At 35.8% G+C, this 21,106-nt stretch overlaps 1 protein-coding gene across 1 annotated transcript in view; it reads left to right on the forward strand.

Moving 5' to 3' along the window:
- The first annotated feature begins 5,423 nt into the window (after positions 1 to 5,423).
- DSG1 (desmoglein 1) overlaps positions 5,424 to 21,106 on the forward strand; it is a 37,583-nt gene continuing 21,900 nt past the window's right edge. The window contains exons 1-5 of the mRNA XM_021930248.2: positions 5,424 to 5,575; positions 16,321 to 16,363; positions 16,615 to 16,746; positions 17,928 to 18,083; positions 19,516 to 19,660. Coding sequence (XP_021785940.2) covers positions 5,424 to 5,575; positions 16,321 to 16,363; positions 16,615 to 16,746; positions 17,928 to 18,083; positions 19,516 to 19,660 — 628 coding nt within the window. The remainder of the gene's footprint in view (positions 5,576 to 16,320; positions 16,364 to 16,614; positions 16,747 to 17,927; positions 18,084 to 19,515; positions 19,661 to 21,106) is intronic.

Below are 21,106 nucleotides of genomic sequence, written 5' to 3' on the forward strand. Positions count from 1 at the left end.
AAGGTCAATACCTTGCTCAAAAGCCCACACTGGTTCTCTATCTGCCATTGAATATAGTCCAAATTTCTCAGCAGAACATTCAAAGTCCGTCACATTCTGCTTTCACTCTATTCTATTATCAGCCCTGCTAACTCTCACAAGTGAGACACTTAGTCCAATATGACTCCTTTGGGTCCTGAAAAATATGTATTTCTTTCTGCTTTCTTTTACATCTGTATCTTTATTTGTTGTGAATGTAGTCATCCTGAAAATTTCAAAATCTACCTCTTCCATGAAGTGCTCTCAAATTCCTTTAATGGGAAAATTATTTCCCTTTTGCAGGGGCTCATAAAACACTATAAGTCTTTCCTATACCACATATGTCAGTGTGCTTAGTAAAAGGAACAAGCCTGCCTCATCACACCTTTGAGATCCAGTCAAGATGATAGCCTTCTTAAACTTTGAAACTTCTATTATCTATTTTTTAAAAATTTCTCCTGGCTTGCTGAGAATGATGGTTTCCAACTTCATCCATATCCCTGCAAAGGGTATGAACTCATCCCTTTTTATGGCTGCATAGTATTCCATGGTGTATATGTGCCACATTTTCTTTATCCAGTCTATCACTGATGGGCATTTGGGTTGGTTCCAAGTCTTTGCTATTGTGAACAGTGCTGCAATAAACATATATGTGCGTGTGTCTTTATAGTAGAATGATTTATAATCCCTTGGGTATACACCCAGTAATGGAATTGCTGGGTCAAATGGTATTTCTTGTTCTAGATCCTTGAGGAATTGCCACACTGTCTTCCACAATGATTCAACTAATTTACACTCCCACCAACTGAACAATGAGATCACTTGGACTCGGGAAGGGGAACATCACACACCGGGGCCTATCACGGGGAGGGGGGGGGGAGGGATTGCATTGGGAGTTACACCTGATGTAAATGACAAGTTGATGGGTGCTGACGAGTTGATGGGTGCAGCACACCAACATGGCACAAGTATACATATGTAACAAACTTGCACGTTATGCACATGTACCCTAGAACTTAAAGTATAATTTAAAAAAAAGAAAGAAAAAAATAATAATAATTCACACTCCCACCAACAGTGTAAAAGCGTTCCTATTTTTCCACATCCTCTCCAGCATCTGTTGTTTCCTGACTTTTTAATGATCACCATTCTAACTATGTAACAAATCTGCACATTCTGCACATGGATCCCAGAACTGAAAGTAAAATTTAAATTTTTTTTAATTGTCCTGGCAACTATCACAGTGCCTACCAGGGCTCAGGAAACATCAGTGCAATTGGATTTTTAAAATTGCAGTCAAAAAACAGTGTCTGAAAATGATGGAGTAAGCTGTTTACATGCCCATGGGCTATACACATACCCATAAATGAAAAATATCCTGGACAAACGTCAATCACGACTATTCCCTTTCATATTGGTATCATCACTATCAAAAGCCGGGTCTTCAAAAATGAAAGGCAATGGTGGAAAAATCTTAAGACCATAAGGGTGATGGCACTTTGTTTCCATCATATACAATAAATAACCTGCAGACATAAATTTGCCATAATGTTTTTACAACGTAAAGTCATTTTCATCTGAGAGGAAATATGGAGTTACTGCATTTTCTTTTCTTTCCTTTCCTTTTTTTTTTTTTTTTTTTTTTGATGGGGTCTTAATGTTGCCCAAGCTGCAGTGTGGTGGCATGATCTCAGCTCAGCACATCCTCTGCCTCCCAACCTCAAGCAATACTCCCACCTGAGCCTCCTGAGTAGCTGGGACTACAGGTGTGCACCACCACACCCAGCTAATTTTCACATTCATTTGTAGGGACAGGGTTTCTCCATTTTGTCCAGGCTTGTCTTGAACTCCCAGGCTCAAGCCATTCTCCTGCCTCAGCTTCCCGAAGTGCTGGGATTACAGGCATTAGCTACTGCGCCCAGCCTACAGCACTTTCTTAAGAAGAGGCATGACATAAAGAAAGCAATGTTTTAGAAACACTATTCTGGAAAAGAAATACAACGTGGACTAAGACGAAGAGTTTGGATACAAAATGTATAATCAGAAGTATGCACAGCAACGCCAGGTGAAGGGGGCCTGGAGAGAAACAATGAGAGCAGAAATGAAGACCGAAAGGCAAAGTGCAGACAATAGAAGCAATTGACTATGGCTGCATTCAATTAAACACTATAAAATTTAAAGTATAAGATGAGAGATTTAGGTAAGCTACAAAGAAAGGAAGCAATTAAGTATTTTAGCAATCAGTTCTATTATGCTACAAATGTGTAGCCATTAACATTATAAGATTTCTCTCATGTCACCTCCAATAAAACTGGGCTATGGATTCCCAAAGCATCTTATGTACGCTTCTGTTCAGCAAGTGGAAAAAAAAAATCTGTTGTTTTCTCCATTCCACTTAGCTTGGAGCCTCATGAGGGCAAAGACCGTATTCTATCCATCTTTGTAACCTCAGTCACTAGTATAGTGCAAGGAATATCGTAGGCCAAAAAAATAAATGCTGTAGAACTGGCCTGGTGATAACATATTACAAGAAAAAAAAAAAAAAAGCCTGAAGTTGCACATGAAATCCAAACACTCCAGTTAGATGGTGGCTAACCCACATAGGTGTATGAGTAGAACAGTTTTCCAGAAGGGAGTAGAAATACTTCTGTGTCAGTGTGTTTGTAGCTACAAGGTAAGCTCCTTAAGAGCAGAGTTCAAAATTGTTTTGAACACAGTGCCTAGTACAGTGATGAACATGTAGCAATACTCAGAATTATCATATATTTTTAACTTCTTCAAAACACAAGCAATAATAGCTTAGTCTCTTTCACCATTCTTATTTCATCATAAAATACTCACATATTACATAGAGGTCACAGTTCTCAAAATCATTTAAGATTTTCCCTTGTTCATAAACATTGTTTCTATATAGAGAAAGGCATAAAAAGATGTAATGCCGTTGAATTCTCATTCTAGAATTGACTGGAGAAAAATAATTAAGATTTCCCTTAGATCTAGAAAGAAAGGAAGAAGAGTTAGGCTGTAGATTATTTTGGTCAGTTATAAACAAAATCTCTCTAAACATATAAAACTAAAACTACAGTTTTATTGTAAATATCTTTTTCTCAGTGATTGGTTTTAAAAATTTTTTTTTTTCAATTTGAGATGGAGTCTCGCTCTGTTGCCCAAGCTGTAGTGCAGTGGCACCATCCCAGCTCACTGCAGCCTCCCTCTCCCCAGTTTAAGCAATTCTCCTGCCTCAGTCTCCCAAGTAGCTGGGATTATAGGTGTCTGCCACCACACCTGACTAATTTTTGTATTTTTTAGTAGAGATGGAGTTTCACCATGTTGGCCAGGCTGCTCTCGAACTTCTGACCCCAAGTAATCCGCCCCCCTCGGCCTCCCAAAGTGCTGGGATTACAGCCAAGAGCCACCACGCCTGGCCTAGGTTTTTGAATTTTAATGGTTACTTTCAGTCATCATGATTTCTGTTCACATCCTTGAGATCAATTTTGTGACTTCTCCTAAAATCAACTAATCTACTCATGAGTCATATTTGTACTGCAAGCTATAATCTATTCATCTAGTCAAGGGATTGTCAAACATTTTCTGTAAAGGGCAAGAGAAGTAATTATTTTAGGCTTTCTACGCCAACATGGTCTCTGTCATAACTTCTTAGCCCTGCTGTTGTAGAGTGAAAGGAGCCACAATTTATATGCAAATGGCTATGACTGTTCAACTAAAAAAAAAAACAAAAACCACACAGTGGACCCTATTTGACCCATGGCAATAATTTGCTGACATCTACTTAAGTTCATTATTTTTACTTTTATTAGGAAAATTTTCAAATATACACAAAACAAAGAAAACCATACGATATCATTTAGATTTAACAGTTGTTAATATTTTGTCATATTTATTTTATCTGTTTCATTGCTGAATTATCATGAAGAAAATTTCCATCATCATGACATTTCACTCCTAACATAATTCACATATCTGTAAAAATAGACATAATATGGCCAGGCACGGTGGCTCACACCTGTAATCCAAGCACTTTGGGAGGCTGAGAAAGGTAGAATGCTTGAGGTCAGGAGCTCAAGACCAGCCTGGCAACATGGTGAAACCCCATCTCTACTAAAACTACAAAAAATTAGCTGGGCGTAGTGGCTCACACCTGTAGACCCAGCTACTCGGGAGGCTGAGGCACGAGAATTACTTGTTCTGGGAGACAGAGGTTGCAGTGAGCTGAGATCGCGCTACTGCACTCCAGCCTGGGCAAGAGAGCTAGATGCATCTCAAAAAAAATAAAAAGACATAATATAATATAACCTGATAAAATAGGTCATACTTTTCTATAGTTCCTATTTTCCAAGATATTCAATATTCCAAAATTACTTCTGTAGCTCTTTTGTCCAAACCAAAAATCCACTTACCAACCAGACATTGCATGTGATTGTTATATATTAAAAAGAAAAGTATCTTTTAATTTAAAATGCAACCCCCATCTCCCAGACATATGTGGGTGTGACATTGACTCTTTGAGGAATAGTTTAATTTTAAACAATGTGAACAAGATCTACAATCAATATATCTCATGGGAATATTACAACACTATAGAGGCAAAAAGAAAATTTCTATTTATATAATGCCTAACATATTTACTTCAATTTCTCCTCCAGTTTTAAGTTTTTTACCTTTCACCTATTTTTTTTAAACAATTTGTAGAGTTCATTAGGAAAATTTTGACACATATGTAAAACTAGAGGTTCACATATAACATTAAAACATAGTTAACAGTAATTTATGGTATATTTCAATATAGCTACAAGAGAAGAATTGTAAGCTTCCCAACACAAGGACATAATAAATGTTTGAGGTGACGGATGTCACAGTTGCCCTGAGTTAATCATTATAACAACGCATACAGGTATGCAAACATCACATGCACCCCGAAAATATGTACAGCTACTATATATCAATTTAAAAATACTTTATTGCTAAATGGAAAAAAAGCACATTCCAAAGAATTTCTCTGAAATACGAATTCATGCTATGGATGCTATGTAAATGAAGGTGGATAAAACAGTTACTGCCTTTAGGCTTGAGAACTTCTAGATCAATACAACATGTTACCTTTAGTTAAATAAGCAGATTATTTTGTTTTTCAAAATTACTTTTATAGAGGCTGATTATTTTGTTTTCTTAGAAGGTATTGCAATATTTCAAGCTAACAACAAATGTAGAAATGCAAATACTTAAGATACATTCTGGAGTTTGCAATGCCTTCTTAAAAAGAGGAAAATCCTTTTCTCTAGAGAATTTTAGTCTCTATAGAAAACTTTGTCAGCTCACCAGGGAAATTCCAGACAGAAACATCACCCCAAATTTCACAAAATTTTTATGAAATGAGAACTGTTGCTATGTACATGCAGGTACACATACTGAACAACGTTCAGAGTAAAGAAAAGGAGTTCACTGAGATGGGAAAGAAGAAGCAACAGTGTGATGTGAGGTTACAGATGAGATTGCTGGAAGAAAGAATTGAAAACAATGTGAATGCGGAAATGAAACGGTTTGTGTTGCCTATGTTGTAAAGTATGTTAACTCACTGGCATTAGGAAAGAGGACCACTAAGTCAGGAAAAGGGACAGGACCAACTGAGATAGGAGTACGTGAAGGAAAACTAATTAAATGTGCTAATTGAAAGCTGGAACAATGGTGGAGTTCTCAGTTAAGAAAAGGCATAGGGTAGATTGAGAGAGTTGAGTTTGTAAAAACCAGAAGGAATTAAATCTTGGAGTAAGAGAGAAGATAGACAACAAAAGCAACGATGTCTGCACTGTCCAATATGGTAACCACTAGCCACATGTGGTTATTTAAACTTAAATTAAGCAAAGTTAAATATTCTTTTCCTTAGTCATAATAACCATATTTTAAATTCTCAGTGGCCACACATTATAAGTGGCTACCATATCTGACAGCATAAAGAGAGAACATTTTCGTATTGCAGAAATTTCTACTGGATACCACTGTTCTAGGACATTAAAACGAGTAAGAAACAGAAAAAGGTAGGGAAGGAGGCAAAAGAGAGAAAGTGATTAATAATTTCCCTCTCCCACTGTGTTTAACATCTAATTGGCTCTCATGTGATTGCCAACACAGACGCTGCTCTGCAGTGCTGGAGTTCTACCACACCTCCTCTCCAGAAAGATGTTTGGGAGGTTGCTGCCTTATGAATCACCTAGTCAGATAGGAAGGTTGGAGTGAGGCATTGAGTTAGAGGTGGAGTCAGGGTTGGGTTTAAGGAAAGGTAATTTAATGGATGAAGAAGGCCCCGTGCATGTCCTAGCATCGTGCCCAGAATCCAAGGTACATACACATTGACTTGCCACTGGAAAGCTGCAAGAGTAGGTCCAGTTGTGTCTGGTGCCCAATGAGTCTTCTGTTATTCATGGTCAGACAACCTGATACTAATATATTGCTCAGACTAAGTCATAGGTTTATGCAGTCTATTTTACTTGACATTTCTCATTAGAGAAAATTGACCAACCCATCTTTCTAAATTTTATTTATTTACATCTGCTATTTACAATCATAAGCATTCTTATTCACTGCAAATAAACATGGGCAGCTTATCTCCTACCCTCTACGGTCTATGATGGATAATATGAAAATTCAAACCACACATCTTCTTGGCCACAAATCTGTAGTGAAATGACAGCCTTCTATAGACTCTCTGACCCTCAGAGATATTTTTTCTTTTGGAGACATTTTGAGTATTTTTTGACCATAATCAACATCTCATCAGATAGGTCTCTTGTTCCAAGTAGCCGTTTCAAACTCTGAGGGCATCCAGTGCCTATGAGCTTCCTGCCACTCACAATATTTATACTAGACATTGTCAGGGGAAGAGAATAGAGTCCAAAAATATGTCCAAATGCTGCCTTGTGAAGGTTGCTATTTATTTTCACAAACCACAGGGCTGCATTCAGTTTCCCATCTACATGTGTAGGCAGCCATTTCTTCAGTGTATTCCCTTTGTTCTAATTGGCTCACTGTACAGATTCTTGGCTCTGTGCTTGGGAATTGTCATTGACTTTTAACCCACCTCACCTGTTGAGCAGCTTTCTGCGTTTCCATTAGTATTTCAGGCACCAAATCTCATTTTTAAAATTATTATCAGGATTTTAATTGATAGTCCTCACTATTCACCCTTAATTAAGTTTAGTAATATTTAAATTTTTGTTTTATTGCATTTAAAAAAAAGAATCATAAAGAAAGAAAAATACTTAGGGAAAGAAAATCATTCCTTTAGAGGGAAAATGGAGGATTCCTTAGACTTAAGGCTGGTCAGTTAATGAGAATTGTGACTTATGCAGAGGATCTAATAATTATAAGCATCACGGTTTTACTTGTTTGAATTAATAACTTTAAAAAAACTTGACTCACATTAGCAAATTTTCCTTCTCTTAACAGTTGAAAATAACTGAAAGTTTCCCAACATCTACTAAAATGGAAAGTTTGTAATTTTCTACTATGACCCTAGGGTTTGGCTACAAACAGCTAATCGAATGAATAATGTGAGCATTCAAGTTATACCTACCTGTTGAATATGGGGAGAAACTAAACTACCTGTAAAGAAAGCATGGGGTGAGAAGCCCCCATCACCTGTATAACCCTCCACATTTCTGTTCACTTTAAGAGCCTGCTACTGAAAACCTTCAGTAAAGGAGTGAATCTTCCTTGCCCCATCGAGAGTTGCTTTTCAGCTGGAAGAAGGGTGTGTCCCCAAGTTTTTACCTGGGAGCAATGATGATCTTGTCAAGCATTTCAGTGAGACCAGCCCAAGTTTTTAGGGTGGGGATCCAGACTGGTTATACGTACCTTCAGTCCTTCTCCCAGAGGAAGGCAGAAACACCTCAAAGCCTGCATGTAAGAACATCTACTGAGAAATTATTTTAATCAGACACCAGCTGAGTGGGAGAAAGAAAAAGAACAGAGAAGAACAAACAAAACTCCCTTGGTCTTGGATGTAAGAGAATCCAGCAGAGATGGACTGGCGTTTCTTCAGAGTAGCTGCAGTGCTGTTCATTTTTCTGGTGAGTGGATTCTGGTAAAAACCCTTCATAATCGTGCTCATTGTAAACAAGTGAAAACTTTTTAGAAAATATTAATAGGCATTATTTCTAACCTAAACCCATTTAAAATATATGTTAATGACAAGGTGATTTTATGAACTAGATTTTTCAATAGCATTTCTCTCTTTAACTGAAGACTCAAGATCATGTTAATGCATCAGTGTCAACTCATTGTATTACATCTCTGACACTGAAGTCATTGCTAAGTCATGCTGGGAAAATATTGAATTTAGGAAATTCCTATCGCTAGTTAGTAGCACTTTGTGGTTCAAAATCTCTTGCAAGAGGGCTTTTAAACTAAATATCACAAGTGTGCCTGGGTTTTTAACCTAATTTTTTTTTTTTTTTTAGTATATTTGATAGTGGAATTACTCTAATTTTTAAAACATAAAAATGGCATCCACATAATTTAAAATCATAACAGTTTGTGGCTGGCCTCGCTATCCAAATAAACTCATCAGTTGCATATTTGGTTAGAATCTGTATCACTATATACAAAGCCCCACACTGTTTACAATTTTATTTAAAACATTTTTAATTTCAAAAAATGGCAGTATAGGAGGTTTATAAATGACATATGACGTGAAGAAGTGGCTACAATTAAAGAGTAAATATAACTATTATTACACTTGATCTTACTACTGGAATGTCAGTGATGACTGTGATACAAAAGTTGTGCACTTGATGGTCAGACGAATGTGATGAAATACTTTACCATTGCCCCCTTACATGTAATTCGTTTTCTCTTTGTAGAGATAATACTAAGTGTACCACTAATGTATTATGTCAATTTCACTTTCAGTGAAAATTTGAAAATTGTAACCTCTCTCACAATAAGGTTAATGTAATTCAAAAAGGCAGGTGCCAAGTCAATTGCCCTCCAGCTTGGCAGGATGTATAATGCTGTGGTTCACATTTGTTTCTACTTGCTTGATTTTTGAACTGGAATGTTGGGTTGGTATAATAAGTTAGATCTTTGATTCAAGGTATGCTGGTTAGTTTGAATTCAGTTTATTAACTAAGGTGGGACATAATCAGTAGATTTAGTTATAAATGAGCATCAGTAAAATGGTGGCTTTACTTCCAAGCTTTCCTTCAAACATTAGTCTTATCCCATGATCTTTTCAGTGGATATTTAGGATCAGTTGATTTCATTACTTAGGGTTTGGTAGGGATCACTGAGCATCATACAGTATGTCATTTGAAATGCAAGAGTTTCATATTGTCAGTAATCAAATACTTTGACTTAAAATTTCAAATAAATTTGATCCATTAAGGGCTATTATAGTTTTAGTTGATCAGCTTGTTCAGAAAGGTGTACACTAACTTTCATAGAATCTCTAAGATGTACCTTATTTCTTGATTTATTTATTTCAAATTAATTACAGCATATCAAATGTCTTTAAACAACCACTTTCTATTTAGTCATTCTTCAATAAAATGTATCATCATCAAAATCGTTTATCTTTATTGAACTTTCTCTGGCTGTGCCTAGATTGTTTTTTGTTGGTTTATGGGGTTTTTTGGGGAATGGGGGAAGAGGAGGTTACCTTATTTTATACTGAAATCAATCACAAGTCTCTCACATGCCTTATGAAAATTATTTCTCAAATAACTTACACTATCATGAATTACAATGTTTCATTTTCACATTGACATAACAGCTTTTTTTGGAAAACATTTCACTTTCTAAGGTTTGGAAGATCAAAATTTATTTTAATACTGATTTTGCCACATGGGATAATTTTGGTAATTGTCCTTTGGAGTTTCCTAATCTGTATTTTTCTTTAAAATACTTTTTTCTTCAAAACAACCACCCACTATAGCAAATTCTTTCAGTTATCTTTCTTCTAGTCCCATTATAAATGCGTGCTTTTACCAAAAAGTGAAAAAAAATCTATGTAAAGTCTTTATATTCATCTCTACTCAAAGTCAGTAAGTGGGAATCTGCATTAGGAAGTGTGTTTGTACACTGGTTAAGGCCTTTAAGATATTTAAATTGGTCATGTCTTTTAAGTAAATCCACCTGAGAACTGGGTAACTATCTGTTTGCAAGCATACTGTGTATTCAGCTCAATGCATCTGAAGGTTGTGAACCTTGTTCAAATGAGTGGGTTGAATCAGGGAGAACAAAGCTGGAGGAGCTGCTCTTACAGCAAACAAGATTGCTCTATGGCTAGTCTATTGTTCTGACAAGTCTCCTGGACAGACAAGAGATTACACCTGCTATAACACTGCAAGTCAAACACATTTTGTTAATTCTACATCTATTTTGCTTTCTTCTTTTTGTTTCTGTATAATCATTGTATGGAGTAGGGAAAGGAGTTAGAATGTATTTTCTCTAGGCCAGAGAACAATGCCTCCTATGCACCAGATAAAAGAAATCTGTGTGCATGTGTATGACAATGGTAAAAAGTACAGCATGGTCACTGTGGGAAAGCAAAACAGAGCCAGCGGGACCTCTATGGTTTTAATGATTTCTGAAAATTACTTGCAACTTTGCCAGGTCCAATTAGTCCGTTTAAGTCACTACAAATATGAAGATGTCTTTTTCTAAAAAGGTAAATTTCTGCAGCTCATGCTCAAAGAACAGAGAAAATGACTTTTATCTATGACCATGAATGATCTGATTATTTTGGTGCATTATATTAACCATGTTCCCCCTCTTTCTATGGGTTAATATTTCATTTCAAAACAAACAAACAAACAAAACTCCAACCCTCTGACCACCTGATAAACTAACTCCACAGTTTGAACTGAACTGAAATTAAATTCTGTAAAATACGAGCAGGAGTTTTTAAGAGTACTTTCTGCACTCAGGCTAAAACGCACAGAAAATAAAACACATTTCATTACATAGTTCCTAAACTTACTTGAAGACATCTTAAGTCCCCATAATTGCATTCACAGATGCCTAAAGCAAAAGAAGGACTAACAAACTAGTGCAGACCAAACAGAAGGCACGCAAAAGAGAGGGCTCTTTGTACTTTCTTGAGCATGTATTATAGTGATATACAGCATAGAGATTAGTGTTTCAGTAAAATATTTTATAGAGAATGGAAGGAATATTTCTGTTCACCTATTCAGTGAAACTTACAAATGGCATTCAAGTATCATCATTAACAGTTATATATGGTGTTCATAAAAGCTTTATTATTTCACTGCAGATTTAGGATTAGCATCTTCTGTCACCTTTACAGAAACAGGGGGTACAAATTTATCATCGCTCAATTGGTTTGAGTTGCCGCAAAGTAAAAACATTTTGTCATCCCTGTTTTAGGAAAGGGTAGAACCTAAAGCACTGAAGAATGCTGTCTTAAATCTGAAAGGCTGACCCTAGGAATAAGATTCACTTGTTTAACAAATCTCATCAATCTAGAAATTATCTTATCTCTACCCAGAGCACTTAATTTCTGGTAACTCTTTCTCCATGATACATTCATCAAAGACCATGGCTGCTGAGTATCCCTGTGTCCTAATAGACATTGCCTAACGTATCAGCAGGAAGCCTGCTCTGCCAGGCGTCGCAATTAGATTTATAGTGCTCCCTCAACTCAGGGAACACCCTTGCCCAGTGCTGGGTCATGCCACCCTTGCTGATTATGCTTGATATACAAATTCCTTCAATGGACTTAGACAGGTCAAATTTTTTTAAATGCCATTGGCTGCTGATCCATGCTCTTAATTGGTCTATGAGAACAGGGCACAGTTTTCCATACTTGTCTAATGAGAAATCATATCTCTACAAATTAATGGTTGCCTGTTGCTCGTAAAACTGCAGGACTGTAAGTTATTTGAGGGCAGGTTCTGTGTCTGATTTGCTTTTGTATCCCTTATAGTGCCCTGCATCAGTGCAAGATTGCTCAAAAGATGTCTAATCACACACAGCAGAGGTACCACAAGGAAATTTTTGAATAATTTTTACAGCTCTTCCCCCACACACTCCAAAAAAATTATTACACTATTAAACACAGAAATAATAATACTGGATTTCCCCAGCATTTTAATAGTGTAGTATTAAATTCACTTTGCATTTCATCTGAGGCTTACTATAATATTTTTAGGCCTTTAAAAGTCTTAATCTAGCATTGGATCCACATAATACACATTCATTTTGTACTTGTAAAATACACAAACAAAACAAACACAAACACAAACAAAAAGAATAAATTAGAGAATTTAACCCATTGAGCTGTTGTCAACCCCAGACTTTGTACTGCCTTTGTCAGGGCAGTACAAAGTAAATGCAAGAGGAGGTTTTTAAAGCAAATTGTGATATTTTAGCTTTGTTTCAAGTGCATCCTTGCAATGTATGTAAAAGTTAACAATTACATTAGAATTGAATTCTTAACAAAAACTTAACAATTACGTTAGAATTGAATGCTTAGCAAAAAGTGACTGGGAAGACCATCTCACAATTGTTAAATGCAAGAGATTTTTAAAAATAAAAATAGCTTGTTACCCTCAAGCCCATTTTTATTATGTGCAAGGAAGCATGAACTTCAATATTAAAAAGAAAAACATGAAAAATTACTGTAATTGGGGATTTCATAAAATTAGCCTGCAATTTTGTCTCCTGTAGCTTTTAAAAAGTACATATATGGATTGGTTCCTAACACAGAAACGAAGGGAAAACTCATTGAGGATGCATTTCAGGTGAATTATTTACTGCTTTCACAGAATTTTAGGACTAGAGGGGACTTTTAGTCTCATATACAGCTGAGGAAACTGAGGCACAGATTGATTTAATGACTTACCCCAACATCCCTATCCACCGGGCAAGACAGCTGAGATATACTCAGCCTGACAACCCCGGTGTTCATCTCTAGGTAAATCTCCATCACAGCCTCCATAGCACACACTCCAAACTCATTTGGGAATCCAAACTTCTCCCTTAATTGCCAGCAAATAACAGGTGAGGTTATTTAGGAGAGTGTCCTCCCATTTCCCTTTCCTAATTTATTGATTTTAATCTCCATCCACCTCACCCTTACTCCAGGGACAAAGTCTAGGTCATTTTGTACAATGTCTTCCAATTTCCCTTTCCTAATTGATTGATTTTCATCTCTACCTTTCCTTGCCTTTGTCTTTGAGGTCCTTTCTTTTTCTGCCCGTTCTCTCCTGCTCTCCCCATCACAACACTTCTATAAGAATCTTCCTTCTGAACATCTCCTTTTAAATCAAAATCTCCTCCTAGCTTCTATCTTAACTTTCAAAAATCCTTAGGTTCCCCTCTCTCAAAAAATGTCATTGAATGCTATATCTAATCCTACCATCTTGTCCCTCTGTTCCCTTTTATCACTAATATCTTGAAAAAGTGACCATCTTTGTGTCTTCCTCTCCTCCTCTTATTTCCTAACCCCTTCCTGTCAAGCAAGTGCATGTTCCATCCTGCTAAAAATATTCTCTCGAAGGTCCCTCAGAACCTCAGGATTTCCTCAGAATTCACTCTGCTCAACTTTTTTACATTATCTCTTTCAACCCTATCTGTCTTTCCATTTTCCTTTTCCTCTGACCTCCATTACAATGCATTATATTTTCCTATTGTTTCTTTCACCACTCCTTCTCGCCTTCCTTTTGTTTTTTGTTTGTTTGTTTGTTTGTTTGTTTGAGACAAAGTCTTGCTCTGTCCCCAGGAGTGCAGTGGTGCAATCCTGGCTCACTACAACCTCTGCCTCCCGGGTTCAACTGATTCTCCTGTCTCAGCCTCCCAAGTAGCTGGGACTACAGGCACGCACCACCACACCCAGCTAATTTTTGTATTTTTAGTGGAGACGAGGTTTCACCACGTTGGCCAGGATAGTTTTGATCTCCTGACCTCGTGATCCACCTGCATCGGCCTCCCAAAGTGCTGGAATTACAGGCATGAGCCACCGCGCCCGGCCCCCTCCTTCCTTTTTTTTTTATTCGTTTGTTGTCCTTGTTCGTAGTTCAATAAATGTAGAAATTCTTCTAGTTTTATCCTCAATTGCAGGCTGCTTCTTGATTGTATCCTCTACTTCAGGAATTTCAAATTCTCACATGATTTCAACCAGCCTGCCTGAGCAGATGTACCTCAAAATCTATATATCCAGTTTGAACTTTTGCTCAACTTTTGATCCATGTTTCCAGTTGCTGATCATCTTCACCCAGGCATTATTTGACATCTCAAACTCAATGTGTTCTAATCTGCTAAATTCTATTGCTGTCTTGTTCCCAGTCCCACAGTTTAAAACTGCCATCCCCTGAGCTTCCTCCCTCGCTTGAACACCCCCATCCCATTTGTTCTCAAGCCCTGCCAATGCTATGCTGCAGTATCCCTTGATCTTTCCCCGTCCACTCCCTCTGCCTCTGCTCCAGGGTACCTCCTTCTCACCTCCGGTCTGCTTTGATACAGAGACCCTCAAGAGGTCTGTAATCACCGCCTCTTCCCACTAGTCCTACCGACTGTTGTCACTAGTCCTACCAACTGTTGTCAGAGTAAGCTTTAAAACCACAATTTTATCATGCCCTTCCCACATCTAAGTACTTCAATATTTTCCTACTGCACACAGGCATTTAATATTAGAGCTGCAAAGTTACCTGTATAAAATTTAGTCTACTTTTGTCATTACAAGTGAGGAAACTAAAGTTCAGAGAATTGAGGAAATATATTGAAGCTTTTCCAACTCTATCAAGACTCAGATTTCACTATTTTGCCTTTGAAAGTCCAAGAGTGACTTTGTATCAGAGTTTATTCTAGACTCTGAGCAATAGAAAATAAGCTTACACCAACCCACCACATTTTTAAGCAGACGTGGCAGTTTTTAGATTACAGATCCAATTGAGAGTCTGACTGTATGGCGAAACCTACTTGGTCTTCTGCCCAAGTTGTCTCTCATGAGAAAAAGAATGACCTAGCTTCATAAAGCTGGAAATATTTCTTAGTCATCTGCATAGTTTTCCAAAACAAACAGCAAGCACTGATGCTCCAATGCAGTAAGGGAAGTGCAATAACAGATAACAGATGCACGCACAATTCTGCAGCTATGAAGAAATGGCTTTCAAACAGACAAATAAGGTATGCCCATCTCCCATCCCACACTCACAAACAAGAGAGAAGAGTGTTCATAAATTCACAGGTAGCAAGGAGCATGCATTTACATGAACATCATTTCATCATTTCAGTTCTGCATCCAAGATGGGTTCTACAGATAATATTTCAGTTATATGTTTTAAAATTTGGGCGATTTACTTTTCTTTATTTTCTTCGTGCTGTATTACTATCATTGTATGTAAATATTACCAATCACAAGGATAATAGATTTGTTTAAAATCAGAATTTTTCGAGTTCTTAAAGTTGCAGTATAAATTCTTTGTAGCATGTTTTACTTAGTAGCAATTTACTTGAGGCAATAGGCTATCTCATATTTTATTGTAAAACCCACAGCTCAAGTGCAAATTTATGCTAAATTGTATTGAATTATATTTAGCCATAGGTTAATATCCAAGACTCAAATTTCCTCATCTGTAAAATGGAGATAGTATTAGTCGTGACCACATGTATTTGTTGTGATGATTAAGTGCATAGATTTACATAAATACATAAACTAATACCCAGTTATTATTTAATAAATTATAAGAGTAATAATAATCATAATTATTAATATTAAATACACAATGGATATGCAATTCTCATAATAAAAACATTATCTTTTTACACTTCTCATATTGATCATAAATATTTATTTTCTGAATTATCTATTGTGACTTTTTTTTAAAGTAGATACTCAGAGACATTGTTTATATTTTCTTTTATGATACAATTAAAATTATAATAAGAACTTTTTTATATTTTTTAATTACTACTCTTAGTATTTTTAAATGCAAACTATAATTTTCTTATATCAGTGATACAAATAAAATTTTTCATACTTTGCAATTCCAAATAAATTCAATTAAAAGTTGAAAATTTCTTATTTAGGGAGAAATACAAGTATAAAATAATAGTAATAAAGAGAAGAGTAAATTGAAAGGTAAAAACAAAAATTCTTAGCATCATCATCAGACCCAAGACATAAACCAAATCCACCTGCTATTTGGCTCATAAAATAATTTTAATGACTCACAAGCCAATGATTTCATGTCATTTTTAAAGTAACTGGATGATATAAATTTCAAAGCATTTAATTAAAAAATAACTAATGTGATTATCTTATTTTTTACAGGTGGTGGTAGAAGTTAACAGTGAATTCCGAATCCAGGTAATATATAACAAATCCATTTTTCCAAATTTTTAAACAAGAAAATAATTTGAGAATAACAATATATTTTCTGAAGAAAATGTATTCTTATAAGTTCATATAATGCTAAAATTAATAGATTACCAAAATTACCAATTTTCCCAATTAAATATCTCTGTTTCTGAGATTATATGCTCTTCCAAAAATCTCAGTGGAATTTGAATTACGAATTCAAATTAATATATACCATTTCTTTATTGCTGTCATTTAAGGTAAGAGATTATAACACTAAAAATGGCACCATCAAATGGCATTCAATCCGAAGGCAGAAACGTGAATGGATCAAGTTCGCAGCGGCATGTCGTGAAGGTGAAGACAACTCAAAAAGGAATCCAATCGCCAAAGTAAGTATCAACTCCAAAGTATAACATTGAAAATCAGAATAGATAAAGTTTCAAAAGCAACTGTCTGTTAAATATTTTGTGAACATGTCTCACTGAGAAACTACAATATGGAACAGAACTATAGTCATCTAGATGATGAAAACTGAAACTCATAAGGACAAATTAAGCAGGTGCTCAGAGAAACAGGTAAACGTTGACTCATCTCTTTGGTGAAATGCATACGCGTGATCATGTGTTATCCCAAACTCTAGATGAAAAAAGATCATTATTTTAATAAATAATTTGGCTTTCAGCACATTCAAAGGAAAATTTTCAATGTGTGCTCTTTTTGACTCACAATGTATTAGAATTGAATTCCTACTTTTTTCTTGTTTATTAACATTCACAAGGTGCCCTCTCTCATACCCCTTTTCTACTCATTTTTCTGTATCTTCCTTTCTACATACACACACACACACTTAGAAACACCCCCACAAATTCGTGAACATACAGATATACACATCCACAGATACACACACAAATATACACATACATCCACATAGACGCTCACGAAGACTCCCCACTAAGATTTGTTTACAGTCAAACTACATTTTATTTCAAAGAAAGAGTTCTGGTTTCTATAACCATTTATTTGCGTGGTCTCCTTCCTTTTCTGCTAATACTTCCTTCCCATTTTCAGAATTCAGAGCTTGCACTCAAACCCAGATAACACTTGTCACCTAAATAAATCTACTTTCTTTGAAAACTTTACATTGAAAAAAAATTGAAGATTAAAGTTGCATGATGACAACATTGGTAAACTCCTTAAGAGGGCAAGCAGTTTCCTTCTGTAGCTCCAGTGCAAGCACAGACCCTGCAAATAGTACAAGATAAAATTTTAACTGTTGAATGAATGAAGGTATGCATGATGATCGCATAGACTTAGGTATATTAGGGTGATATTTTGCTTTTTTTCTTGTTTGATAGAAGTAGAAATTGAATTTCTTTAATTACATTGTCAGTTACCATTGAAAATATTAGAACTGTAACTGTTACTCTTATCTAGGAAAATAATTCTCCATTGTCAACATTTCCTAAATAACAAGGTCATCACATGCAACAACTCTCAAGAAAGCTGTCATATATCAGATATAGAACTCTATTTGCTTCCTGTAATATTTTTACTTGTATTCCTTCTGCAGATTCACTCAGATTGTGCTGCAAACCAGCAAGTTACATACCGCATCTCTGGAGTAGGAATTGATCAGCCACCGTATGGGATCTTTGTCATTAATCAGAAAACTGGTGAAATTAATATAACATCCATAGTTGATCGAGAAGTCACTCCTTTCTTCATTGTAAGTGGACTTCATGTCAATATATATGTTCATGCTGAAATTCTTCTCAGAAGCCCTTAATCTCAGATCATACTTAATTTGATTTCAAGAGTCTCAATATTTGGCATTTTTGGTTATTTCTTAATTCACGAGCATCCCACAACTGAAAAGAAATGCAAAGATTCAGAGAGAAGGAAATGTTTCACTTAAGTGTTAGCAAAAATGCTAACGTCTATATTGTCCTCATTGGCAAACTAGAGTATTTGTTTGGAAGGACAAATATCTAACTTTTTAATTTTTCGTTTTTTTAAAATTCAGTCAAGAATGTTAGCTTCTTTTAAGTCTAATGTCAAGTAATGATTCCAGAGCTACTGCAGGACTGTTTTCTGAGCAAGTATACTTTCCTATAAATTTGCATTCCTCAAGCTCACCTGAGCTCCGAATGCACCTTGAAAATTCATCCTTTCTTAAGTGAATCTCACTCCATTCTTTATAGGAGCTGTCACATAGTTTAAGTATCCTATCCCTTCAAACCCTCTACCTCATTTCCACTTTAAGCAGTTGACATTGTGACCAACTTCACAAAAAAGGCTGAGGCCATCCATCACAAACTCCCACAATTATTTCTCTCTCGCCCAGCTCAGAAATGTTCTTCATTAAATCTAAAAGCAGGATCAATTGTTTGCTTTTTCCCACAGTGTATTCCAAGACATTTCCATCGTCCTATAATTACCAGTTACTTGGAGAATCATTCCATCACCTCTGTTTTACTGTCTCCCTTCTGCCGACTCCTTGGCTACTCCCATTCCCCTCTATCATCGTGGCCAACACTTCTTAATATTAAAAATAGGAATAAAGAAACCCTATTTTGCTCCTGTTACCTCTTCTATTAAAACCCCATCAATCCATATCCCAAAATACCTTCAAATAATAATCGATATTTGCAGTTTTCACTCACACTGCCTGCCTGTATTCCTCAGACAACTTTAATTCTTTAGCCTTCAATTCCAAATCTTTATTTCTCCCATCTGTACCACAATGATCCCCCACACACTTTAAAAAGGCACACTACCCTGTTAGCTTTTCTTGGAGCACAATGCATTTTTTAAATCTTTATTATTTTTTTAGAGACAGAGTCTCATTATATTGCCCAGGCTAGTATCACAATGCATTTATATATAGAAATATGCCATTTTGTAAAATAGTACACATTACACTTAGGGACGCTTCAAATACAAATAATAATAATAATAATACAAACCCCTATGTAGCTACTACCTAGCTTAAGAATGCCACATTTGCTTTCCTTTAGTGACTGTAAGCAGGGCTTGTGCCTATGTTCTAGTTAGACATAATAATTCTTTTAATTCCCCACAGTGCTAGTATAATGCTCAAAGTAAGAACTTAATACATCTATGTTTCACAATATAATTATTTATCTTTTCTCTCCCAGATCTACTGCCGAGCTCTGAACTCAATGGGCCAAGATTTAGAGAGGCCGCTAGAGCTCAGAGTCAGGGTTTTGGATATAAATGACAACCCTCCAGTGTTTTCAATGGCTACATTTGTAGGACAAATAGAAGAAAATTCTAATGCAAGTAAGTAATGTAGTGGCTTCCAAATCACTCCTAACAAGCAGGCACCTAACTGGAGACTAAACTATGTCAAATACACATCATGAACGTAACAGATAAACCATAGAAAATATGCAGAATAGCAAGTCTTTCCTTTCAACTGTGGAAGCAGCTCCAAACTGAGAGACACAAGGCATGATTCCAAAGCAATGAGGAGGATTTTCTCATATAACTCTCAGGCCAGCCCTGTAGAAGAGTCCTAACAAGAAATTTTAAAGGCATTTTGCACAGTGGTGGCAGGGGCATCGGGATGTGAATTCAGCCTCCCAGTCTAACTGTGTGGATGGGCAATCCCACCCTTTTCTGCTCATACTGCGTTCCCCCCCTCCCCTCTACCTTTTTAAAGTTAGCTACTTTAAAATCACTTATAGAAGTCACTTCCACACAAAACTTCATTTTGTGGTTTAACCTGGAAGTGATAAAATTTCTTGTGAATTCCAAAAATCCCTACACTTTACTTTTATTCATTAAAATACTGTACCTATACTTTCAACTTTTAAAAATGTTATTATAAAAATGCTCATTAAATTTATATAATATGAAAAGGAAAAGGGAACAAAAATCTTTTGTCTGCATTTCCTAGTACCATTCTTCAGAGGTATGCACTGTGTACATGCGTTCTATTTATGTAAACATAAATCACATGCTTTTTAACATAAATGGTATCATCTGTTACATACTAATCCACAGGAATTTTTATATAAATATATTTTGAACATATTTCCATATCAGGACACCTAGATTGTTTCACTGCTTTCAAATAGTTGCATGGAATTTAATTATATAAATTATATAAGTGTATATAAATGTTAATTATCTAGTGAAAACATTTTAAAGGTTATGCTACAATGAATACAGGTGGGGGATGACAGATGCCTTGGAGCATTTGTAGGAAAATTGTATTTGAAATGGAGTTGGAGAGTAGAGAACAATTCCAAAGTTATGAATGACAACTGGCAGTTTTTCACATTCTCCAATAACCCAATAATCTTCATCAAAACTACTTATAAAATTAATGAAAAATATAAGAGACAGGACAATGTATGTAGTTAAACAAGCATTTCTTTACATCTACTAATTACCTTACACTTGATGAAGGATCACCCAAAACAAAACAGTAATAATGTATATTTATCAAATGTGCATTATTCATTAGGAACTTTATATAGTTTTCTCTTATTAATGATTTAATTCTCACATGAATTCAATGAGGATGGCAGTAATATCATCCCCATTTATAGATATAGAAACTGAGGCCAAGATCATATAGCTAGAAAGTGTTGAGAAAGTTGGGAAAATGTTGGTCTGGTCTTATTATCATTTTGTTTTGCCACAACATCCTTAAAAAAGAAGAAAAAATACTAGATGAAGAAATAGCCAGAATAACACATTTCCTTTGTTTCCCAGTTA

Source organism: Papio anubis, chromosome 19 (genome assembly GCF_008728515.1).
Source record: "Papio anubis isolate 15944 chromosome 19, Panubis1.0, whole genome shotgun sequence".
NCBI lineage: Eukaryota > Metazoa > Chordata > Mammalia > Primates > Cercopithecidae > Papio > Papio anubis.